This window comes from Pimephales promelas, chromosome 19 (genome assembly GCF_988280905.1).
Source record: "Pimephales promelas chromosome 19, fPimPro1.hap1.1, whole genome shotgun sequence".
Taxonomy (NCBI): Eukaryota; Metazoa; Chordata; class Actinopteri; order Cypriniformes; family Leuciscidae; genus Pimephales; species Pimephales promelas.
The window spans coordinates 17,637,206-17,663,176 of NC_142787.1; the positions used below are offsets into that span (position 1 = coordinate 17,637,206).

Here is a 25,971-nt window from a genome sequence, read left to right on the forward strand (position 1 = left end):
CAATAATAGATCAGTCCGTTCACTATTTTAGCATGACATTGTTACTTTATCGCCTGTGACCGCTTATTGGATTATACTGACAAGTTTAACAATGTTAAAATGTAAAATTCTATAGTAAGTAGTAGGTAATAAGAATAAGATAGTAAGCAGGTAGTAATAAAATAAAATTCCCTCAAAAAAGCCTTACTATGTTGAGATGTTTATCATCCATATTGTGTCAAAATGAGCTACTTTGTCTATTTAGGAAGTTGATCGGACTGTAATGTATAGCCTTATGGATGGATGTATAGAAATAACTGATCTGATCTACTTTTTGAAAGTATATGGACAAACACAGATTATCTATTTTATCAATGTTTTACTTAATGGTTATAATAGTTCACTAACCAACAATATCCAACAAACTAAAATATATCAAAACATCCATTTTCAAACCCGTGCTAAACTCATGGGCAAAGTCCGACACAGATGACGTCTCCTCAACTGCTCCTCGCTGATTTGATTGGTCGAATCTGTAATCATTCAGTGGCAACGCATGTCGTCACACAGGAACCGAAGGAGGCGGTCAAACCAAGATGGCGTTCCGCGATGAAGCAGGAAATATACTCGGTTTTCAGTAAATCTCCTCATTTGAGAGCGTCGACCGGAGCTTGTATGTCCGAGGACAAGTGAGAGACTTATTCGGAGACTGAAGACAGAGCAGATATTGGTAAGGACACCGGTGGGACGCGCAGGGACAGTTTGAGGGGCGGTGGCAGAGGAAGTCGGGGCCTGTTAGGTCGCTTCACTAACCTGAACTGAAACAAAACTAGCACTAGACAGTTGTTTTTAACCAGATGTAACTTACACGTTCATTTCTCTACTTCTCTAGTTATTAAGTACCAAATCGTTGTTTTTAGATCATAAATCTTTTCGTTGTTTGATTGACATGTCAGATCGAAAATAGAAAATCGTAGTAGCTTGGTAAGAAGCCAGGAATAAATATGTTTCATCATCCAATTTAAATATAACGTTAAATCAACTTCGAAAGACTCTCTCATTAGTATATCTAAAGATGTATTGTTGAATTTAAACTGGTATTGGACTCATCTAGCTTGCTGTCTGTATGAATTTTTCATTCTCTATAACGTTAGTACGTAACAAATCTGTTGACTGTAGATACTGTAGTATCAGCTGTTAAGGTTTTTATGTAAGACATCATGGCTGGTGAAATGACTTCAGAACCGGTTTTATCAGCATGTGATACAGTTATGGGGTAGTTCCCTCCTTCCCTCCCTGGTTGTCATGAAGTAGGTTGTCATTCGGGCTTAGTTTATTGAAATGTTATAGTTTGTAAACTTCCTGTAAATGTAGAAGCGCGTGTGTTTACAGTTTCAAAAGAAAAATCCAAGCGATGCTTGTGACTTAATGGTGTTTGGACTATGCTTTGTTTTCTAGTGATCTGAGTCATCTGACATTATTTTTTGACAGTGTTTGACAGTATCCGATTACCAGTATGCAGCCATTTTTTTTTTTTTTTTTAACATTTTGACGTAATCAAATCATTTGACAACAACGAAAACTGTTTTGTATTTTCCCCCATATTTGTTTTGGGAATGTTAACTGTTAAACTTAATACTACAAGTACAAAATACATTATTAGAGTAAAAAAATAAATTAATATTTTATCTTTTATTCAGTCAGGATAAAAGATTTTATTTCTAATTCATTTTCTTGTTCTTTCAAGTCATCAAGCAGTCCTAAACAAAATATCCCCTCTGTTTTCAGCATTCAACAACAACCATTTTGCCATCAGGGAATACATTTAATCTTAAATTGTAATAATACTTCATGATGTTCCTGAATTTGCTTTATTGTAATCAAATAAATACCGTCCTGGACTGAAAAAACTTTCAAAACCATTTTCAAAATTCGTACCAACACCAAACACCAAACTTGTATAATGTAGGTTAAACTTTTTTCCATTGGTTATGACATAGTTTCAATTTAGTTTGTGTGATTCTTTGTATTTAAGACCAATAGTAAGATTACTATAGCTCTTAACGTTGAATTTAAATAGCATATTATTTAATTCGAATCTTAAATCTCTTTAGTATTGTGTTGGCATGATCACTCACAAACAGCAATTCTGTTGTTATTTTAAACAATTTCTAATTCTGTCTTCCTTATATTTCTCAACAAATTGTAACAGAGTACCAAAAGATTTTCTCAAACCTTTAAATTACAATATTTATATATCCAAAATTACATAAGTAAGGCTTACTTATGTGATATTGGATATATATACATATATAGTAATTTCTTATGTTAAAATAAATCAAAGTACAAGGAAGAGAAAATAGGTAACTGTGCTCAGTTTGTGTGAATTTATGTCGTTTGTTTATTTCTTTAGTTACTCTAAATGGCTGCGAGGAAGTCTGGATCAGATATCCACAACAACGGTGAGTCAGCCAATCAGCTGTCATGACTGTTTATTATATTTTAAAAAGACAACAAAACAGATAATGCAACATTTTAAATGAATAATTTGAACTCATTTCGTTTCCTTGTTCTTCTGTTACTTTGATGTTTCAAGGACCCGTCAGCTACCTTGAGGATGTTCCCTTCAAGCTCAATGAGAAATTCCGCTGTCCCTCAAAAGTGGGTCTTCCCATTGGCTTCTCTTTGTCCGACTGTAATGCCAAACTCTTAGATCTGCAAGTAAGTCAGATTTTCCCTTTAACTTTCCATCACATAAGTGTTTTTGTCAGAAATAATGAATGCTTTGCTTTTACTCCAGTATGACTTCAGTCTGGAGCGACGGAGCGTTCAGTGGGGGGAGGAGCTTGCCAAAGCACGAGCCGCCGAAGCTCGAGCGGCGGAAGTCGCCCAGGTGGACTCTGAAAATGAAAGGCAGGCTGCTGCTCAGGATGCAGATGTCGGATTGGTTGGGGGGAAGAAAGCCCGCCCCTCTGATGAGCAGGACGTTCTTCCACCAGCTTTGAACCCAGTTTTAGCTGGCCTGTGGCACAACGCAATCCTTACGCCTCTCCCAGCCCCCTCTTTTGGACCGACGCGACCAGCACCTAGCAACCCGGCCCCGCAGTGTCTGAACTTAGCTGACTTTGAGCGAGAGGAGGACCCTTTTGACAAACTTGAGCTTAAGACACTGGACGACAAAGAAGAGTTGCGAAACATCCTTCAGAGTCAACCGCAGTCCGTTTCGCCTCCTCAGCTTCCTCCAGCCGAAAATCGGCCCACTTCTCCAAGTACGCCTCCTCTTCAGGCCAAAGCAGGATTGTTCCATAAACCCAATGGACTGGTTGGTCTGCTGGACTTAGAACGGGGTGGGGTTGTGGGGACTCCTCTTGGACAGATTGATGCCGACCGCCCATGTAATATTCGCTCACTGACTTTCCCTAAGCTTTCAGACCCAGGAGACTCCCCCTCAGAACCTCCTTTCAGCGTTTACCCACCACGCAGTCTGTCCAACGGTATGCCACCATCCCTGCAGAGAACAGCTTCCAATACCAACACGACAGTCCCCCAAGAGCAACCTGTCTATGTTCAGAATGGAACAACGAAGCAGGTATTGTAAAATAGATGAAAACATTTGCATTTCAGGGCTGATTGTTAGCATGTAAAATAGTCAACCCAGGTTCAGTGGAAAAACACAAATGTGACGACATTTCTGCAAAATTATAGCCTGGCTAACGCCAGACTACGTATCATTGAGAATGAAGCGTGGTCTGAAAACCACATGTTAATTTTCTCGTATTTGAGGCATGGTTTACGAATGCCCAGAGCCGTATTATTGGGTGCTACGAATGTCTTATCAAATGCGCCTGCACGTAGCTCATAGCCAATCGGGTCAATGATACCAGATGATGTTCATAGAGCGAAAGAAAATTAGACAAAAAAAAAAAGATGATGGGTCAGAGATTTAGGAGATTTAACATACAATTTCAAATAATAGCCGAATCCCAAATAGACTCCTGTCTCTTTTACTCACCTGGTGTGACAGCAGGTTAGGATAAATAAAAGCTGCTCTCAAATAGAGGCTGGGTCTGTTTTTTAGTTTCGGGTTGTTAATCTTGCTAATCATCTGCTTTTTGGCAGCCACCAAAGCAAATCTTTGACCCGCCAAAGCCTATTTTGATGGGCGAGTGATGTAGAATAGAATGACTGCTGCACTTGACAGGGCGCATAACGAGCAGGAAGAAAGAGAGAACGAGCGCGCGCCCCCTCACGCCATCAAACAACACGAGCGCCGTCTTGCTCTCTCGTGCATATTAATCAAATCAATTGACACAATAGTAAAAGGTTGGAAGGCCGCAGTTTCACGTGGAGCATTTGGAGATTTTTTGAGATTATAGACTGACTCAATCAACAACATCTCAATACTAAATTATAAAGGCTGGTTTCATATAGACGCCCGTCTCAAATTCAAGCCAGTGCAGTTCGACGATTTGAAAAAATAAAAGCCCGGGCTTTTATTTGAAGAACACAAAGGCTCTATCAAAAGTTAACTTCGTGTCCGCTGCCAAGATGGATCCATAGATATAAATAAACTGCTTCGGTGTCGTATAGACATCGTCCATTGTCTTGCCACTGCCTCCCCGTTCTGTGATTGGTTCCCTATCTTAGGCGAAAATTTTGTTCATGGTGTCCAGGCTGCCTAGCAGCTTGAATAAAATCCATACAAATGGAGCTGGTTATGTGATGCGAATGCCAAATGTATTCGTTCTCTACAAATCAAGTCATAACATAGTAAATCAAGTCTTTCTTAAAGTCCCCCTGTGTTGAAAATCAAGTTTTTAATGTTGTTTATATGTCTATGTGGTGTTTTTAACATGCAGAGTTACATTCAATCTATTTTGAGGCACAAAGATTTTTTTTTCACGAAAAATAAAGTTTAAATATGTAATTTTGGTGATCAATGATAAATTTTAAGGGATAAAATGATGAACTACAGGGGGACTTTAGAGGGATACTCCACTTTTTTTTTTGAAATAGGCTCATTTTACCACTCTCCCAGAGTTAAACCAGTTGCTGGTCTCATTGACTTCCATAGTAGGAAAAAAATATACTATGGAAGTCAATGAGACCAGAAACTGTCTGATTACTGATATTCTTCTAAATATCAAAAAATCGGCTGAATGGATTAGAAAACGGCAAAACCCAACTGTTTAACTCTGGGGGAGTGGTAACATGTGGAGTATCCCTATATAGTATCTATAATAGTCTGCCCTGTAATCATAATTTCTATGAAAAAAGGACATAAAAGTTGGTGTTTTACTGCCATTATTGACCATTTCAACTGGAAACTGCTGTGAGTATTATCTATATTATGTACTTATGTTACAGTTTTGCCACAACGTAGGAAGAGCCACGTTTTTCCAATGAGCCAAGGTTGAAAATAGTTCAACTAATTTTCTTCTAAACATCCTTGCAGTCAAACCCCGTCACGGCTACTAACCATCCGCCTGCTGCCACGATCCTTCTCGGCCTCTCTCCCAGTGAACGACAGTGTGTGGAGACAATTGTGGGCATGGGTTATTCTTACGAGGGTGTTCTCAGAGCCATGCAAAGACAAGGACAGAATGTGGAAGTGGAACAGGTCACTTTTTAGGCTTGGTTATCCTTACTACCAGACTCAATGATTAGTGTTGTTTATGTAAACGTTTAAATGAGACTCTTCAATTACTTTGTTTTGCCACTTTTCTCTTTCGTAGGTGCTGGACTATCTCTTTACTCACAGTCGACTGTGCGATCGGGGTTTTGATGCGACTGCTGTGGAGGAGTGCTTGGAGATGTACCAGGGCTCTGAGGAAAAGGTTGGTGAATTCTAGCCATACACACAAAGACTGAATTACTATCTGCTGTCTAATTTAAATATACATTTGCATCTATACTTGTTTCCATGTGCTTGAAAACACTGATCCTATAAAGAAGTTAAAAAGACTTGTACTTTGTTAGAACAAAGTGTCGTTTAGTCTGTGAGGTAAATGTAATTTCTTCACAGCAACATAACAGATAGTTCATATCTGATGCAAAGGTACAAAACTTGTCTTATCAAAGGTCAAACTTTTAAAGACCATTAGCTCATAATAATTAACATGTTTTATTAAAGGGTTAGTTTTCAAATATTTACTGTCCTGTTAAACTTTTTATTCATCAAAGAATCCTGAAAATCCTGTATCCTGGTTTCCACCAAAATATTAAGCAGCACAACAGTTTTTCAACCTTGCTGATTACTTTTTTTTTTTAAGCAAATAAGCATATTAGAATGATTTCTGAAGGATCATATGACACTGAAGACTGGAGTAATGATGCTGTAAAACTCAGCTTTGCATCACAGTAATAAATTACATTTTTAAACATATTCAGAGAGAGAACAATCATTTTAAAATTGTAATTTTCACAATATTACTGTTTTTACTTAGCCTGGTTAAGACCATTCTCAGTTTTAACTGAGTTATGGTCTGGCAAAGCATCATAGACAAATCATTTCCAGAGGGGCGTCACCAACGGATGTCGCGGATATACCTTAAACCAATCAGAGCGATGAAGGAGATGACGTATGCAGAGAAACATCTCCGAGTGTTGTTCTTTGCTCGGTTTTTATCAAAAAGGAAACGTTCAAATCGCTTAAAACAGACGCGATAGCTGATTCAAACGAGTGATGTTCGACTGCGACATCCATTGTAGTGTAGGCTACAAAATCTGCTTCAAAATCCCAGTGCTGTCGTCATTGTGTAAAGTCCGCCCCAACGTTTCAGATTCATGCCTCGATTTCGACGGATTGGTAATGGGCTTGAATGAGCTCTTTGCCAGACTAACTTTCAGAGCAAATCTAAATTTGCCGGAAGTTGTTGGAGTTTTCCCAGGCTAGTTTTTACTGTATTTTTAATCAAATCAGATTTAATCAAATTCAGTTTAAATATGGCAGTTCAGAAAAAAAATTTAGTTCAAATGTGGCAGTAAATATAAATAACATTGACTTTTTACTATTACATGGCTATTGAAGGCCTGGAATATATTGGGTACTTATGTTTCTTTTTTTGTGTGTGTTATTTTTGGATCCTTGTGCCTATTCTGGACATTTTGCATTATATCCCATGGGGGAAAAAAATCATAAATTTTTGAAACAAAACAAGGGTTGTGTGTAAATAATGACGTTTTAATTTTTTGCGTTGTTATATTTATGCAACATTCTCTCCCATAGGCTCTTGAGTTTCTGCAGCTGATGTCAAGGTTTGGTGAAATGGGCTTTGAGAGAGACACTATTAAAGAGGTACTACTCGTGCACAATAATGACCAGGATAAGGCGCTGGAGGATCTGATGGCCCGGGCGGCTGCGAGCTGAGCTTCGAGGGTCCGTCCAACTGGAGCCACCCCTCCCCTGGCCCTCCGAGGGGTCCTGGCTGTGGAAGGATGTGATTCTCTTATCTCTAAGACAGGACGACTGATTTTGTATCCTAATAAAGATATACCTCTTGGAGTAGGGATTGATGGCACCGCTCAACTGTGCATTCATCCCTCTTCAGCTGTATGTCTGTTAAGTGATCTTAGAACGGTGACGAGTGGGAGGAGCCGAAACCCGTCCCCGAGAATCGGCATTGGCTAGTGTCTCTGTTGCCATGGTGACAGACTAGACTGGGCGGTACTAGAGAAACAGAATTGAGCGGAGCCCCATTGACGCCAGGTTTGACAGATTACGGACTCGGAGTGACACTCGAAGCTATTACGCTGCCATCTCTCGCTGCTGGACGCAGGCTTTCAAAAATTGAAACCTGAACACTCATAAATACAACCCACGGCTAAACAGAAACCCCACTGAAGTGCCCTCACTCTATTCTGTCTCTGCTGTTTGTTTGTTCATACATTGTTTATATGTTTGACAGGTGGAAATACTTTATCTTTCTTCATTTGACCTTTTTTGAGATTGTGTTTCTTTGTTCTATTGTTAGGAACTGCTTTAACAGAACTAATCAGCATTATGTAAGTTTGCCCAGTTGGCTTTTGCACTGGAATGAACACATTCGGCAAGAGAAATTGGTAAGTTCGGCTGGAACTGCAAAATTTGAAATGATGCCGCCACGTTCTCATACAAATGACATGCAAATCTGCACAGGCACACTGAATCACAGATGTTAATATAAACATATTTAAAGATCTGTAAAGATACACTGTCGGTTTCCATCTGTAATAAAGAAATTAAGAACATTAACACACCCTATTGAGGTTAACACATTAATCTATTGGACAAAGCAGAAGACAAATGGAGGTATACACTAGCACTCATAAGTTTGGGGTCAGTAAGATTCTTTTTTAAAGAAATGTATACTTTTGTTAAGCAAGGATGCATAATATTGATCAAGTTATATTTATTATTAGAAAGATTTCTTTTTCAAATAAATCAAAGAATCCTGCAAACCACATGTCCACAGAAATATTAGGTAGCACAACCATTTTCAGTTAGATAATGGTTAGAAATGTTACCAAATCAGCATATTAGAATTATTTCTGAAGGACCATGTGACACTTTAGACAAGATTTCTTTCTTTTTTTTTTTTTTTACATAAATGTATACATGTGAATTTTTAGTAACAGCAGTATTACTGTTTTACTTGGTCCTTGGTGCCACCAGCCTTGGTGAGCATAAGAGACGACTTCTCAGAAAACATGAATGGATCTTACTGACCCCAAACTTTTGAACAGTAGTGTCCTTAAGTGAAAGTTGTGCAATAGATCTGAAGGTGAGACTGTGAATTCTTGTGGCACATTTAATGGACTTTTGGAGCTTCGATCAAAAGAGGTATACTGTGTCTTTGTTAATATACTGGTCAACTTGCTCAGATAATGGTATTCTCTTTAGAGGAAAGCAGAAAAAAGTTGAACTGTGCAATGTAGGAACTTTACTGACATACTTTATTAACATATCTGATTCCAATACAATTTTTTTTGGCTCAGATGTAGCCCAATGTCTAACCTCATATGTTTTGATACTGAATTTTTGACCTTTGGTTATTATTGGGTGAATGTCATGAAAAATATGTCCAGGTCATATTCCACCCCTCCTAAAAAGATTTATTTGTTTATTGGAGAAAACCAAGCCTATTTTAAGGACCAATAAGTTGTTGGGGTTTTTTTTTTTTTCTTTTTTTTTTCTTTTGCTGTTTTACTGAATTTTGTAACAAACAAAAAAATGTGAAAAACAAAATTCATTGCAATAATTATGAGATCTTTATGATACATAATGAGAAATAGACTTTATTTTAAAAATAAGGTTTTTGTTTTGTTTTTTTTTATAGTGAAACATGACCTGTTGAGAGGTTTTGTGACATTTGCCTAAAAAATTGTGAGTGTGCCATTTCTTTTTTTCTTTTTACTTCGTGTCAGTTCCCATCACACCAATTCAAGTTGAGATTTAGATTTTGAATGCCACAGCAGCCAGATACATTAATTTGACTCTTTAAAGTTTTCAAATATACAGCAGTCTTCAGTTGTACAATGCTTTTACATGGCATGAGACGGTACTACCAACCTCAATCAAGTTAGTCCAGAGAAACATGAGTGTGTTACTGTTGATACTGTTCAAATTATATCAAGCACTTTCCTCTGAGATGGAATCACTTTTGAAAGATGTCTCTTGAGGGGAGATATATAGTTTTTTGGGGACCTCATATGGCTCATCATGAATAAAAGTGCTGCGTTATAATTTTGTTTTTATTTTTTTAATTTTCACCTTTATAGGTACATGAACATTCTCTTTAAGCTCACTTTCCATGTGCATTTTGTTTTGACATGTGTTGCTTCAAAATCATGATTAAATTGTAATGTGTGGCGTGGGTGCTTGTTGATGTAGGTGGATCTCATGTAGTCAAGGTCACCCAAAAATTAAAGGAAAAAATAAGAAAATGAACTTTGCGTTAAGAACAGTAGGATTTTTTTTAATGATTTACCATTACGTTAACATACATTCTCTCTCTAGATATAGATAAAAACAAGGGTTGGACAATGAAACTGAAACACCTGGTTAGTATGGTGTAGGGCCTCCTTTTGCGGTCAATACTACTTCAATTCGTCGTCTTGGGAATGATAGACACAAGTTCTTCACAGTGGCCTGATTGATTTTGAGCCATTCCTCTTAAAACATTGGCAAAGTCACTCTGTGATGCTGGTGGAAGAAAACATCTCCTCAAAATACTCCAAAGTGTCTAAAAAATGTTTAGATGTGGTGACGGTGCAGGCCATCAGAGATTTTCAACTCCACTTTCATGTTCATCAAACAAGTCTTGGTGTGTATTGGTGCATTATCATTCTGAAACACAGCACTTCCTTCAGGATATAAGGTTTGAACCGTTGGGTGCACATGGTCCTCCGGATTATATCGGTTGTCTTTGGCAGCGCCCATCAAGCACAGTTTGGAATGCCATGCCCAAACCCATCACTGATCCACCTCCGTGCATCACTCTGGACAGCAGCAGTTGGGAAGTTAACCCTCTTTGGGGTTTCTCCACACCGTAACTCCCATGAATGTGGGAAAGACGGTGGTCTCATCAGAGAACATGTTTCACATTGTCCACAGTCCAAGATTTGCACTGTTGGCAGTTGGCACCAATGAAACTAACTTGGCATTGACACAAGTGACCAAAGGTTTGTCAGCCTGACCATGAATGTTAACTAAATGGAGCTCCTGACAAGCAAAAAGGTGTGTATTTAATTTTTCCTTTTTTTGGATAATGGATACAATCTGAGTTAGTGCCGGGACATTCCTTTCAGACAGCTTCTTCTAGCTTCAACAGTTACTCCTGTTGGATGTGGTTCGTCCTACGTGGTGATATGCCGACATTACCCTGCATACCACAGCTCTCAATTCACCAAAAAGACTTGGTGTCCTGGTCACAGATGCGTCTTCTTTTGAACTCTGATATGTCTCCCATTATGTTGTGTGGATTGCAAAATTTGATGTACAGCATGCTATTACTCTTCTAATTCAACCTTCACACACTACTCCACTTTATGGTGGAATGTAAGATTGGCCACCAGCCCTAGCAAGATATAGGCGTGAAACCTCCAACAATATATTGAAAAGTGTTCAGTTTCCTAGTCCAACCCCTATATATATATAGTCGTGAAATTGTCTTGATCCATATTTTTTAATGAAATATGACCACTTGCATATGTTCTTGGCAGATTTCAAGAGGTTCACATAGGATTGATTATTCAAATAAAGTAAACAGGGTTCTTCCTTATCTACTTTTTGTGTCAGCATTCCTCAATCTAAGCTGAACAGACTAGAAAAGGCTGAAAAGAACAGAGCAAACCCACTGCTGGATGCATCACAAAGAGCATTCTGGAGTTAGTCAGCGCTCAAATGCAGATCTATTGTTATAATTGTAAATGGGGAAATGTGCTGAACCTGATGGACAGGTAGAAAAGAGGGCTTTTGTTTTGACGGTATATACAGACAGATCTGTTGCTCTTAAAAGTGTAGTGTTTTAAAATGTTTATTTTTATTTAAAATGATATCAGACTTCAGTATGATAAAACTGAATCTTCTTTTCAAAAAAGTGTCTGTTACAGTTACTGCACTGGTGTTTATAATGCACAGATTGGTGGTATGGTGAAACTTCCAGTGGTACAGAAAAAGGTCACACCCCACATGTTGAACAGCATATTGTGTATCAGCCAGTAGCAATGCTGACACTGGGGAAACATCTTCATCACGTTCAGATATTAACCAATAATTAGAGAGGAGGGCATTCAGTAATGCTAATTTCCACACTTTTATTAGTTAAATATAATATGTAGATTTGTAGATTTTTTACACTGGACTTTCTTTCAACCAACTTCATGAGGTGCTGGACACTTATTTCCTCTTTTCCTTCACTGTTCAGTCATCCTTTTAAAACAAAGTTTAGTACTTTATTTTCCTCTTACAAATGTATTAAAAGCTTATATAATGTTTATATATTTCATTATAAAAGTTAATAAGTTACAGGTCAATTTCAATGATCTACTTTCATATAATTTGACTTAGAGAGGCCACTAATAAATCATAGACTTTAGGTTTTAAAAGAATAAATAATTTTCTACTACGATTACTATGTCTATAAATGTACATAACATTTAACAACTTAACATAACGACCACCAAATACAACGTAATGTTGACTTGAATTTGATGACTATTTTTATCCAGCCAAATTGAGCCAATTATAATAATAAAAATGACATGATACATGTACATTAGCACATGTCATATTTTTTGTGGAATTAAAAAAAGCATGTCATATTTTTTGTGGAATTAAAAAAAGCACATAACTGTAACAATGAATATATAACTACAGCAAAATAAATCATTTACAAGCTTCTTTTTTTATTGCTCAAATGAAAACAACAGTATACAAAGTATACAAAACATACAACATTAATATTACCCTTAAATCATTTACAAGCAGAAAATAAACCATGGCCGTGAAAACGTCAGAAGGTAGAGCGTGCGCGTGCACGCAACCGTCGCGCACGCGTACAGTTGACCTTGTTTTTGTTGATGTTTGACTAGAGTGCGACTGCGCTGTACGTTGTCGGATGACGCGTTTTGTCAGGAGAACGACGGATAGAGAGAGAGAGAGAAAGAAGATAGGTGAAAACTAAAGTGAGCTCGGTACAGGGGAGGGGCAGCTGTACCGTTGTAGCTCCTCCACACATACGGAAAACAAACAATCCTGCCCTGAAAAAGATCTCAATCAAACGGATCGTGGATCGGCCACTAAAACAGAGTCGGGCGGTTATTCGATTCATCCTCGGCCGACGCGACTCCGTTGGATTCGATTAGTCGCGCCGCTTTACCAGCCCAGAGGCCGCCGAAATAACCCCATCGCCATTATATGATCCACTTCCCAGCGTTGCTGCTACCCTCCATGTGGGTGAGGGAACTCTGCGTGTCGGGCTATGGCGAGAAAAACAGTTAGCAGGAAAAGGAAAGCAGAGGAGCCCAAGGAACAACAGGTAAAAAACAAAAACAAAAAACAACAAAAACAGACATCACTTATACCCAACAAAAACATCATATGCAGCCACATGCTAACCTCTTGTTAGATATGAGATGGTTACCACGTATAATGTAAAGCAGAAACTGTGACCGTTTACGAACAGGAACAGATTGTAGTCCAATGTTAGCATCAGTCTGCTGGCTAAATGCTAACGTTAATGGTGTGGTTGTTAACTTAGTTGTTGTTGACATTGATCTGGCATTGGTGAGCTGGTTTATTAATGTGTAATCATTTATCAGTTGCATTGGACATTGAGGTTGTCTGTCGGAGTACGTCTTAATCCTGCTCTAGATTACAGGATAATACTCCTGCAAGAGATAGACAGCATTAGCTGTCGCCCAGTAGGACTGCGATCTGCTATAGTATAGTTCCATTATTTCATCATTAAGATGAGAAATATCAATAACACAATGTGTTTTTGCTACACAATATCAACATTTAATGTTCTTAACATATGTATCAATGTATTCGATTGTCTCTTTATTGTGATATAACCATAAGCCACAATTCTTCACTTATTACATGTTTTATATAATTACGTTAAATAGATTTTAAACATAAGAAAACGTTCATATGTAGTCTTTAAAAAAATTAATACTATGTCCTGACAGCAGGAAGAGTTGAATTTTAGCCACATTTCTCAGATGTGTCTGTACTTTCTGTCAAAAATGTGACGTTTTAATGAAAACATTTATATAATAAGGAAATATCAAAGTCAACCTTCATCCTGAAGGTCTTCTTTCTATATTTCACCCGCTATGAGTTCAACAAGGTCATATAGGCGCTGTTGAATTTGTATCATTTAAAATAACTCGCCTAGTTTTCAATATTCCTGATGAATATGTGACATTATTTTGAATCTGTTGAGTATTGACCTGATAATTAGCCAATAATGGCTTATTATGGCCTTTAGATGTAGATGTGGATTCACAGGATAGGATAGAGTTCCTATTTGGGGGGGAAGGTGGTCTTCAGGGAAACACACTGACTAGGCCTAGTTGCTTTCCTTATTTGGTTTTGTTGGTTTATTTCTGTTATCACAGGTCGGTTAAACACTAAACGTATCCCTGTGTGACAGCCATATCTAGAAGAGAAAATCGTTAAAAATTTTTCACTGATATCATAGGCCTCAACAATTGATGTTAGTAGTATGATTGTGCTGAATTTATATTATGTTCATCTCACTGATTATTAATATATGAATATATTAATTTAATATTATAATATTGTAAATATCATATAATAATGCAGGCAATACAATAATACAGAGTTCATAAAGTCTATAATTTAAAGAAACGTTTTTTTATGCTTCAATACTTTCTCATATCATAATTAATATACAGACATAGACAGTTACATCTAAGCCGTTTGCAGGTTTATTACTCTAAAAATGTTTATTTGTGTATTCTCACCATTCTTTGAAGTTTTCCCACAGCTTTAACACTCTTGAAGGTCTTTTGGTATGATAATGATACACTTGCAGAGTTTGTGAATGGGAATGTGTCTTGACTTAGATCCTATTCTGACCTACTTGGCCGCTAGGATCTGGGTCAGTCAGATAGGACTGACGTTTACTGGCCTGAAGGGGGATTGGAAGAGCTTTACTAGAGTAGAAAAACGCATCAGTGTTCTTGCCTAGGACAGATTATGTCATTTCAGCGAGAGTTATTTATATGGGTGATGATGTCTTGATTATAAGCATTATGATGTCAGTGCTGTTTAGGGGGTAATAACAAGCGTTAAAATGAATGAGTCTCCATCTCTCACGCACTGTTTTTTGGGCCTACGGGAGCTGACTTCAAGTCATTGGTTTTACACACCCCTGTCATGGCTATATTTGATTTGTCGATGCTTGCCGGGAGCACAGAATCGCTTTGTCTGCCATCTGGCGTTAGCATAAGATGGATGTCCTCACTTTTGTTGTTTGGCCGTTTTGGTGCAATATATTGTGTTTGATTTGAGTGCTATTAGCAGGGTGAGGTGATGGATTATCAGTGCCACCAGGTGTTTTTCTTCGAATGCAAGCTGTTTTTAAAAGCTGCAAAAGTGCCTACACAGTGCTGGATTGCAAAGGAGCCAACTTAAACCTGATGTCCTGTGAGATTTTTCTCATAATTTATGGTTTCTGTTTGAAAAAAAGTTACATAATCAGAATGAGAGAGACAATAATATGCAATTTACTACCAAAGAGCATTTTTGTAAAGTAAAATTAAGGTTTTAATTAATTAAAGGTTTATGAAGAGGATCTAATGCTCACTCAAAGTTACTCTTGTAAACACTAAGGCCGTGTGTCCACCAAAACGTTTTAGCCAGCTGAAAACGCTAGACGCTCTGCTGAAGACGCTGTGCTTTGGGCGTTTGAGAGCACTTGGCAGCTTTTTTCCGTTGAGACGTTTCATTGCTATCAGATACAGAATATCCGCAGCAGTTGAATGTTGTGACAGTTGGTCGGTGTGGTATTAGTCCCGCCCCTCCTCCACTGTGATTGACTGGCTGGGTAAAAAGTGACAGTGATGAGTGCTGCGTTTTATCCAAAGTTGAAAATTTTTCAACTCCCAGCGACCAGTAAAAAACGCAGGGCGTTCGGCGCTTCAGCGTGAAAGAAACGCTCAGCGCCTCGGTACGCTCATGGCGTTTAAAAAAAGCGGCGCTCCCATTGAAAGCAATTGAAAACATACGCCAGAGGCGCGTGGAAAAACACTTTGGTGGACACACGGCCTAATAAACATTTTGAGTAAACTTCCAAATAAATATACTTTTTTAATGTTGTGATGCTTGCATTTATTTGTAGCATTTAACATGATTGATTTGAGTTTTTAGTGGTTTATTTATTTTGTTTAGTTAAATATATTTGTTTTATTCTGTGGTGATTTTTGCACATTTGCAAAGACAAAAATGCTTATTTGAGCTGTTTTAACTAAAGCGACTTGCAGTGATGCATCTTAAAAATATGTCAGCGCCATTATTTTTCTAAGACACGTTTATGAAAGCTACTTAAATATCCTAATTGAACTAAGACCTAGCTCTGTCTGTGAAACCATGTCGAAAATTTGAGGTAGACCGATTAGTCGGCCGATTTTTGGCATTTTTTAAACATAATCGGCATCGGCCAATATCCAAGTATATCAAGCCTATTATTAGGCAGGCGCATCTGTGGGCAGCCTAGTGTTGTCGTGGAACACGTGTTTGACGCACGCTGCCGCTAGGGTCATTTTCCAGCCAAGTGAGCAGCAGACCTAAATATTAATTGAACGCGTTCAGGCACAACACTGGCCGTAGTAGCTGGATTAAACATGGTTAATATGCTGGCCAAAGAGTGTAAAATGGGACTGTATTTCACTGTAGACTAAAATGTCCAACAGTGAGATGCCGTTGTCTGAAGAACAACAGGCGGATGGTGCGTTGTGCAATTAATGGTGCATTTAATGTGTGTTATTGTTAGAAGTTAAATTAAATAAAATATAATAAATCTTATATATAAAAAATTAAATAATTTAAAGTTTTTTTTCTCCTTTTGTGATAATTAGGTTATGTCCATTTGTCTTTGTCCGTCAACAAACAAAACAAACCAAAAATACATGTTTCAGGACATTTTTTGAGAGGATAAAATGTTTTAGTTGAGAAAGTTTGTCTATGTTAAGTAATAATCATTTCTTTTACATTTTATCTTTCAAATAGAGGTTAAAAACCAAGCAAATATTGGCCAAAAATAAATCGGCAGCATTAATCGGCCGACGCGGATTTCAAAAGATTGGTATCAGCATCAGCGTGAAAAAAACCATATCGGTTGACCTCTATCGAAAATGATCAGTTACTGCTAGTAAATGCATGACAGTTTGTTATAGGTTATAGCATTTTTTAAAATCACATTTATTATGAAAGTAAATTGTTTTCATTTAGATTTTTAACATGTTGTAAAAAAATCACCCCTTTTTGTCCCTCTTGACAGTTTGACTGGTGTCAGAGTGCGTTGAAGCGTGCCCGCGTGTCCAGCTCAGCGCGTCATGCCCAGCACTGGTGGCAGAGTCGGCGGTCGGTGGTGTGTTCTGTGAGAGGGAGGGAGTTTCGCCCGCAGCAGCAGCACGAGTGGAGCTTCCAGCGGAGTCTGCGCGGATTCGCCGCTGGACGCATCCCCGGGATCCTGAGAGAGAGAGAGTTCTCCCTTGGCCGCCTCAACAAGGTGTTCGCTTCCCAATGGCTCAACCACAGACAAGTGGTGTGCGGAACCAAATGCAACACGGTGAGGTGGTTTATGATTAGTACTTCATGTAATGTTATCAGTGCTGTACTGTTCTTGCCTCACATTTAAATCGTGATATATTTGAAAGTTTACTGTTAATTTTGATGTTTAAAAAACATTTACTCTATTTCACAGTTTACACTTTCTTTCACTCGTTTGCTTTCACTCCCCACACAACCAGGATGCAAGTTACTTTTAATACCAGATTTAATTAAACATATATATATATATATATATATATATATATATATATATTAGGGCTGTCAAATGATTAATTGCGTCCAAAATAAAAGTTTGTGTTTACATAATATATGTGGGTGCACTGTGTATAATTATTTTATATAGGCTAAATATACACGCATGCTTGTATATATTTAAGAAATATTTTGATGTATATACTGTATATAGATTTATATCTAATTTATATTAAATATAAATATTTTATGTATAAATAATATTTTTCCTAAATATACATGCATGTGTGTGTATTTATATATATATATATATATATATATATATATATATACAAAATAATTATACACAGGGCACCCACAATATATTATGTAAACACAATCTTTTATTTTGGATGCGATTAATCATTATATATATATATATATATATATATATATATTCATTCAATTCGGGTTTTTTTTAATGACAAAAACACAGCAAAATTGCTTACATGTAAGCTAAAATGTAAAATATTAATAAAAATTTTGAATCTCAACATTTTTATTAATATTTTAAATTTTAGCTTACGTGTAAGCAAAATAACTATCCCTACCAGTTTGCAAAAGGATTTTCGAGGCACACGTCACCCTATAGAATATTTCTGGTTAAATAAGCTCTATTGACAGCTACTGTCACATGCTGTTGATTGAAACAATTATTTTAAAATAAAAATAATTTTGGCCTGTAAATTGATGCTCTTATAGAGTTTAACTTATTTAAAGTCCCCCTTAAAACTCATCTTTGATCACCAAAATTATATATTTAAATGTTTTTTTTCCTGTCAGATTAATTTTTTCATGCCCTAAAATAGCTTCAACGTAACTCTACACCCTTGCTTGGAATCATAAATATGCATATTAGTCTCCTCCTCCACTCAATCACACGCTACACAATGGCAAGAGGAAATACTGGTTTAATTCAGCCATATATGTTTGAACCAGAAACTGATTCAGAAGAAGAATTATACAGGCATTTCTACAAATCGATGATAAGCCTTTGGCTTGACTACTTCAGCCAACAACTAATAATGTTTTGTTAATGTTACACGTTCAAACCATGTTCCTGTTCACCATCTCAGAGTCAGATGGCTGCCTTCTGAAAATCATTATCCTTAGAAATGCTTTGAACAACTTAGAAAGGCATATTGCACATGATTTGTCTTAAAGCATATTTAAAAACTCCAACATTAAAAACTTGATTTTCATCACAGGGGGTCTTAAATATTGCTTTAAAGGTATAGTTCACCTTTAAACTATACCTTTGGAATAGGTAGACGTGCCTATTCCAAAGGTATAGTTGGAAACGTCCATCATGTATGGAAACGTCCATCATGTTTCTCCATACAATGAAAGAGAATTACAACTGTCAAGCTCCAATATGACACAAAAGTACAAAGAATATGTCCAGCTGTTTTTCTATATGCTTTTCACCATGGTTCTGAGATGTTCCAGACTACAATTTAGAGCATGATAGATTTGATCTATTTATGTTTTATTTGTGTGTGGATTTAATTATTTTTGACACAGCATTCCTACAAGGATGACTTTTTACTAATCCTGTTGTTCTTGTTCTTTTAGCTATTTGTGGTGGACGTCCTTTCAGGACAGATAACCAGGATACCCATGCTGAAAGACAGAGAGGGCAGGGGAGATGTATCCCAGGGTTTGGGTGGAGTTGGAGGCCATTTCCATTTCCAAAATCCAGGATCAGTCGGTGGCCTGGATGTCCAGCAGGGATGTGGCATCCATGCCATAGAGCTGAACCCCTCTCGTACTTTGCTGGCCACTGGAGGTGACAACCCCAACAGCCTGGCAGTGTACAGACTTCCTACACTTGACCCTGTCTGTGTCGGGGATGTGAGTCCGCCCTTTGCTCCCTTTCTATTGGTGCAAGTAGTGTAAATGTCAAATGGATTAGAGGCTTCAGCCTTTTGCTCTTTAAAAAGGAAGAGTAAAAGTGCTCTTAGTGGCTAGCTTTGACTAACGTAAGTGAAAACAATTCTGTTATTTAAAGACTCAAGTTTGGTTCTATATTTCTAACAGGATGGGCACAATGACTGGATATTCTCCATTGCGTGGATCAGTGATACCATGGCAGTCTCAGGTAAGAAGCTTGCAGATCCAGTTTTTAGCAAACACTTAACACCGTGTCCTAACACATTAAGTGTGAGTGTATTTAAAGAATTGCCAAGTCATATTTCACCCCAAGCAGGTCATGTTTCACCCAAAGGGAGAAAAGAAATAGAAAGGATCTTTTGGATGAAGAAAATGAGGCCTAGTTCCGGAACATTAAGATTGATATTATTTTCATTACAGTTTAGCACAGCCTTGCACGCATTTCTTAGTAACAAACTGTAATGTGAAAATGACTCATTCTCATAACTGTAATGTGATTTGTCCAGATCCAGAGCTCATCTCCTTAAAATAATCTAAAAATGGGCTCCAAGATTCAAGAAAAGATCAGGTTTCATTCTAACTCCAAACTTAATCTTTTCAAGTTTTCAATGGCAAAAAGTAGGTCAAAAACCCACTAACGGTAGGTTGGAGTAGATGGTAGCTTCCAATTAATTAGTATAAGTCATCTAGCCAACAGTGTGCAAAGTGCAACATTATCCATCTCTAAAGATTTTACGTTTAACGTTGTCTGAAAGAACCCAGAATAAAGCTGTCAATGGGTTGAGGTCTATTTCTGTGGTGAGAATTTCTGAGAAACAACTAAAAATTCTCCCCCAAAATACTTAAGTCCTGCTCCCAGAGAGATTTTAATGATCTGCTACATGGAGTTTGTTTGTCATTTATTACACTGTAAATCTTTTAAATGGTACCCCTTATACATTTAAGTTGGTCTAAAATTCCCTCCAAGACACCACTGGGGGAAGTCCGGAAAATGTTTACGGGCAAAGCTTCAAAAATGAAAATTCCGAGAATAAATGTGAATTGGACATAGAAAATGAATTTTTAAAATAAATCATTTTCTTTTTGTATCAGATGACTTAACTCAAGCAATCTAAATTAGTTTTAGCTAAATAACAGGTCTGGATCTCTATCTTTTTACCAAATTACGACAACAAAAGCTGGTAAATATCAGTTCACAAGTGGAAAATATCATATTTTCCATAGCACGTGTGACGTGAATGGCACCATTATATCAGCCATGACAGTCAGCAGAATTGCACTTTTTGTGTTTCATGTGGCAGTCCTGCTGATCATATAATATTAAATCAAATCTGTTACACATGGCTGCGAACTGAAATATGCATGTTCTAATTATTCCTGTAATTTTTTTCATTTTGCACAGCTTTTCACTTCCATTCAGGACAGAAAAACATGTCTGATACTTAATTAAAAAAAATTATATGTTTTTTTTTATCAAGAGGGGTAATATGTTAAATTGTTATCTGGAGTTTTTCTTGGAAGTTATCTGTAATCTTTTCTTGTTCCTCATATTAACAATTCTTTTCAAAATATTTAACTGTCTACTTGTTTTTTGTTTTTAGCTGTGTGATGAGCCAGCCAGTCATAATCACTCAAATAACCTGTTTAAAGCTATGCAAGACCCCTCTACTTTCTTTGACTACCCTGTCTGGGTGTATTTTGAGATTAATTATACATTATCTCTTGTACACAATCCTATGTTGTACATGGTTTACAGATTCTACTGTTCCATTAAAGGAGAATGCATTGTTTTTGTTTAATCGAGCAGGATCTCGTGATGGTTCCATGGGTCTGTGGGAGATATCAGAGGATGTGTTGTCTCAAGCGGAGAAGCAGCAGAATGTGGAAGGGGTTCCTAGTTACTCCCACATTTCTCACCGCGCTCTCAAGGACATCCCGAAAGAGTACACCCACCCCTACAACTGCAAAGTGCGCGCACTAGCCTTCAACAACAGCCATAAGGTCAGCGGCTGTCTTTGACTCATATTGCTGAACTGACTCAAAATTGATTGTCTTTTTGCGTTATTCAAGCTCGCCGTTTCTCCAATTCTACTTTTCTTTTTCATTCATCCATTAGGAATTGGGTGCCGTTTCTCTAGATGGATATTTCCATCTGTGGAAAGCACAAGACAACCTGTGTAAGGTACAGTTACCAGTATCAGTACTAGTATTTTTCTCTCTCATATATTGGCTTTTTATGCCAACCTCAATATTTGATTTCTCATGACTGTTTTTTTTCTTCTGTTAAATTCAGGAGCTTTCTACCAAACTCCCTTACTGTAAGGAGAATGTGTGTCTGGCGTATGGGATGGACTGGTCTGTTTATGCAGTCGGCTCTCAGGCTCACGTTTCCTTCCTTGACCCCCGGCAATCGACTCAGAACATCAAATCCGTGAGCTCCAGGGAGCGTGGCAGTGGTATGTGTGGTTTTTTTTTTCCTTTTTTTCTTCCAAGATAATTCAGACAAAGTTAAAGTTATATTTTGCCAAGCAAACTGATGTTCAGTGTTCTTTTTTTTTTTAATGATTATTTCCTAGGTATCCGCTCTGTGAGCTTCTATGAACACATAGTGACAGTAGGCACTGGCCAAGGTTCCCTGCTCTTCTATGATATCAGGGCCCAGCGTTTTCTGGATGGCCCATCCAGCACACCCGGCGGGTACCGGAATCGCACTGCAGAGGGCATCCTTAAACTCTCCACAGGGAGAGGATGGCTGGTAAGATTGTCCATTTTGACCATGATTCTCTCTGCCTTGCATGCTGAAATTTTACTGATTAGACTATCTTATTTGATGTAGGCCATTGTTTATTATTATATTTTACACACATTAGAGCTGCATAAATCTGGAAAAATATAGTTAAAAAAAGAGGTTCTTACAAAATGTCAGTTGCTGCTGTCTATTTTAAAGTGTTTAATTAATTTGATTTTTAAATAAATGATTCAATGACTCTTAAAGACTTCACCTGAATGATTCAATGTCAAATACATTTTTAACAGTCATTTGTTGCCACCTATGGCTTATGTAATTGATACAGTCTTGTCAAGGTTCTTTCAAAAGGTGATTTTCTCTATTTTGTCCACTACTGTAAACATTAGTGTTTGTATCTGAGCTAAAAACTTTTGTCTCAGTACTTCTGTGATCATTTGAATTATTGGAAGACAGAGATAGTGTGTGGTTAATAAAACTGTGTGAAGCTATTTCATACATGTCAACTGCTCTCTCTGGCTTGTTGTTGCTCGGTAATATGATCACATGGCTGTTTGAATTGAGATTGTGATCTTTTCGATTAGTTGTGGAGCTCTAATATAAATTCTTAGAAAGGCTGCATTTCTTTGATCAAAAATACAGTAAAACCGTAATATTGTGAAATATTATTATTTAAAATATTACTATTTTGTATTTTGGAATATTTTAAAATGTAATTTATTCCTGTGATGTCAAAGCTGAATTTTCAGCATCATTACGCCAGTCTTCAATGTCACATGACCCTTCAGAAATCATTCATGCTGATTTGCTGCTCAAGAAACATTTCTTCTTCTCATTATTATCAATTTTGAAAACAGTTGTACTGCCATATATTTTGTGGAAACCATTATACTTATTCTTTATAAACATTTATAGATTAATAAAAAGTTCATAAGAGCAGCATTTATGTGAAATAACAGTATACATTTAGTTACTTTTGATCATTTTTAGCCATCCTTGCTTAAATAAAGGTATTAATTTGTTTAAAGAAAGTATATCTATTACCAAACAATTATTTTGCATTTTGAACTTTCATAATCATTTGATATACATGTAATATTGCTATTTTCTTCTTTCGCTTTATACACCAACCCACTACCTAATTTTTTAACCATGGGCAAACCTTGCAATTAATTAGTCTATATATAAGCTCCTTTACAAAGTGCTTACTTTAGCAGTCGGTTGCCTGCAGCATCAGCCTCTGCTTACCATATGGAAGTTCATTAAGCAGAAATGCTGTCTGCTGCATTAATCAGGAGTCCACATGGAAGTATAACTGATATTTGATTGGTGTAATTGACCCACTTAATTTGCTGCCCTTTTATTAAAACTTTGAATAATTTAACTATGTAAGGGATAATGCACAGTATAGCCACTCATTATCGCAAAAATGAACAACTCCATATATCAGGGTCCTGATTTCCCTGTCTGAGGCTATTTTCCCTGTCTGAGGCTCTAAAAAAATGCATCATGATTTCTCCAAAAGTAGCAGCACAACTTTTTTCAACATTGAATAATAAGAAATGTTGTTATGGGGTTGTTATGATTATGATTTCACTTTTTTAACTTTAGTTAGTGTGTAATGTTGCTCTTTGAGCATAAACTACATCTGCAAAGTTACAACGCTCAAAGTTCAAATCAAAGGGAGATGTTTTTTTTAAAGAATATGTTTTGTACTGTTATACTGTATGTTTTTATCAAGTAAATGCAGCACCAATGAACATAAAAGACCTATTTTATTTAACTTGAACCATCATACCGACCCCAAAATGGTAGTGTATGTATGTGTATTTATTAGGCTTGTAATATCAGTCACGTTCTTGTACCGTTTCTAAAATCAGATTCTTCTCCCACAGAATCACGATGAAACGTGGAGAAGCTACTTTTCCGACGTGCGCTCCTTCCCGAACGCCGTGTACACGCACTGCTACGACGACTCCGGCACCAAACTCTTCGTGGCCGGCGGACCCCTTTGTTCTGGCCTACATGGAAACTACGCCGGCCTCTGGAGCTAACCTCCGTCCATCATCCCTCCATTTCGCTCTCACATACCATGGGCTTATAGGCCATCTTCCATTTTTCTCCTTACTCTTTTTTTTTTTTTACTTTCAGTTTAGCTAATATCCAAGATCATCCTCTATTTCTCAAAGGACTCAGGAGCATAGATGTGATTCTCAGCTGTTTTTTTTTTTGTGCTTGTTCTTCTGTCTTTACATTTTAATTTGCCTATTGTACTCCTGAATTCACATCTGTTTTTGTGCGTGACGAAAAAAACGGCAAAGGAAAAAAGCAGAGATGTGACCCTGGCTGATGTCTGATCGAGAAGTTTGTTTGAGTCCTGAAAGAAAATGGAGGAGCATTGACTGCCTGAACCTTTGAGAACTGTGGAATAGTGTAAAAATATATGAAAATATTTAACAGTCTCTCTCGCTGGGCATTACGCTTAAGATTTATTTTTGTTTCATTTGCTGATTTTTAAAAAATTGGTTTCTAGAAACATGGCGTGTTGAGTTTTTGTTGTGTGATTTTCAAAGACCTGCTGAACAGCCCTCTTTCTTGGCTCGCAGTGGACTGACATTGTGCATCCTGAAAAGGCTAAGAATCGGCATTTGGAGATGAATCTTGGTAAATTGAACGGACAGCCTGACCTGTAACCTCACTGTGCAGTACTGGACGCTGGAGTCAAGACTGCAGTTATATGAAGAGCACGGAGTAAACATGGACATGAATCACAAAGCGGTCAATGAAGACTCGCCCGTTGTTTTCATTTTTCCCTTATGTTTTCCAAAATAATGGCAGGGAGAGACAATTGAAGGAAATCAGATACAGTTTGTGTTCTCTTTTATTGCTAAATCTGTACTAACGCACGCACACACCCGCATCAAGATTGCAATTTTCCCTCTGTGACATTTAGACGTCTTATTTATTTTGTATTGTTGCCATCACTAGTACTCATGACGTTCAGGTACAATCATATTTGTTAGGATTGTTGCTTCTTATCTTCTCTGCTCAAAGGCAGGGCAGTATTGTGTGACATTGTTGCCTTTCCAGAGTCTTTCTGTGAAAGACTTTTGCAGATTGAATTTGTTTAGGCTTTTCTTTCTTTTTCTGTTTTTTTCTTTTCTTCTTTTTTAACATGGAAACTTTCATGAAATTGTCACGAAATTGTTAGTACAATGACCACAGTAACAGGTATATATTAAGCAGAAATTAACCATCACTTTTAAAATGTATTTTATATATAAAATGTATATGTATACATATTTGGAATCTAATAGAGGGAGAATACAGTTTATGTAAATGTCAGAGGATATATGTGCGTGTGTGTGAGTGAACTAATCTGTCATTATTTTGGTGGTGCCCTTTTTTATACACACTTCCTGAATGTTTTTACAGATTACCGAAGTGTAAAGATATTGTACAATATAAAAACAAAACAAGCAAAAGAACAGTAACATGAGACATTCTTCAAAAAGAAAATGAATAAAACTTTATTGATGTATTTTTCTTCCATTCTGGCGTTGCATCATGTCTTTATGCTTTAAATACCTTTAATATCAATTTATAAGTCGTATTGAGAGAAAAAAGAATATATATTATTTATTATAAAGTTTGTTTGTGCCATTTTGTGAGCAACACTGCACTGTAGTGATTCATTTGACCGCTGGGAGCGCAAATCGTATGTCATAGTGATATGGAATAGATCAGTGATTGTGACCATAGGTTGTGATGATGCTCGTTCACGATTATGATCTGTAGGGACCCGCAATATACATGT

General features: G+C 37.1%; 2 protein-coding genes across 2 annotated transcripts; both read left to right on the forward strand.

Annotated features, from left to right (window-relative positions):
• The first annotated feature begins 525 nt into the window (after positions 1 to 525).
• Positions 526 to 9,833, forward strand: ubap1 (ubiquitin associated protein 1). Its single transcript, XM_039688120.2, has 7 exons — positions 526 to 709; positions 2,393 to 2,441; positions 2,576 to 2,700; positions 2,780 to 3,568; positions 5,435 to 5,599; positions 5,715 to 5,816; positions 7,208 to 9,833. The coding sequence occupies exons 2-7, from the start codon at positions 2,402 to 2,404 to the stop codon at positions 7,346 to 7,348; spliced, it is 1,362 nt and encodes a 453-aa protein (XP_039544054.2). The 5' UTR covers positions 526 to 709; positions 2,393 to 2,401; the 3' UTR covers positions 7,349 to 9,833.
• Positions 9,834 to 12,562: 2,729 nt separating this feature from the next.
• Positions 12,563 to 25,706, forward strand: dcaf12 (DDB1 and CUL4 associated factor 12). The gene is made up of 9 exons (XM_039688183.2): positions 12,563 to 12,998; positions 16,992 to 17,282; positions 19,091 to 19,369; positions 19,556 to 19,616; positions 21,216 to 21,409; positions 21,525 to 21,590; positions 21,702 to 21,864; positions 21,985 to 22,163; positions 24,050 to 25,706. The coding sequence occupies exons 1-9, from the start codon at positions 12,942 to 12,944 to the stop codon at positions 24,206 to 24,208; spliced, it is 1,449 nt and encodes a 482-aa protein (XP_039544117.1). The 5' UTR covers positions 12,563 to 12,941; the 3' UTR covers positions 24,209 to 25,706.
• The last annotated feature ends 265 nt before the right edge of the window (positions 25,707 to 25,971 follow it).

Coding starts and splice junctions, on each gene's coding strand:
- ubap1 (XM_039688120.2), top strand. CDS start 2,402: ATGGCTGCGAGGAAGTCTGGATCAGATATCCACAACAACG. Junction 3,569..5,434: donor AGAATGGAACAACGAAGCAG/GTATTGTAAAAT, acceptor ACATCCTTGCAG/TCAAACCCCGTCACGGCTAC. Junction 5,600..5,714: donor AGAATGTGGAAGTGGAACAG/GTCACTTTTTAG, acceptor TCTCTTTCGTAG/GTGCTGGACTATCTCTTTAC.
- dcaf12 (XM_039688183.2), top strand. CDS start 12,942: ATGGCGAGAAAAACAGTTAGCAGGAAAAGGAAAGCAGAGGAGCCCAAG. Junction 19,370..19,555: donor ACCCTGTCTGTGTCGGGGAT/GTGAGTCCGCCC, acceptor TATTTCTAACAG/GATGGGCACAATGACTGGAT. Junction 21,591..21,701: donor CACAAGACAACCTGTGTAAG/GTACAGTTACCA, acceptor TGTTAAATTCAG/GAGCTTTCTACCAAACTCCC.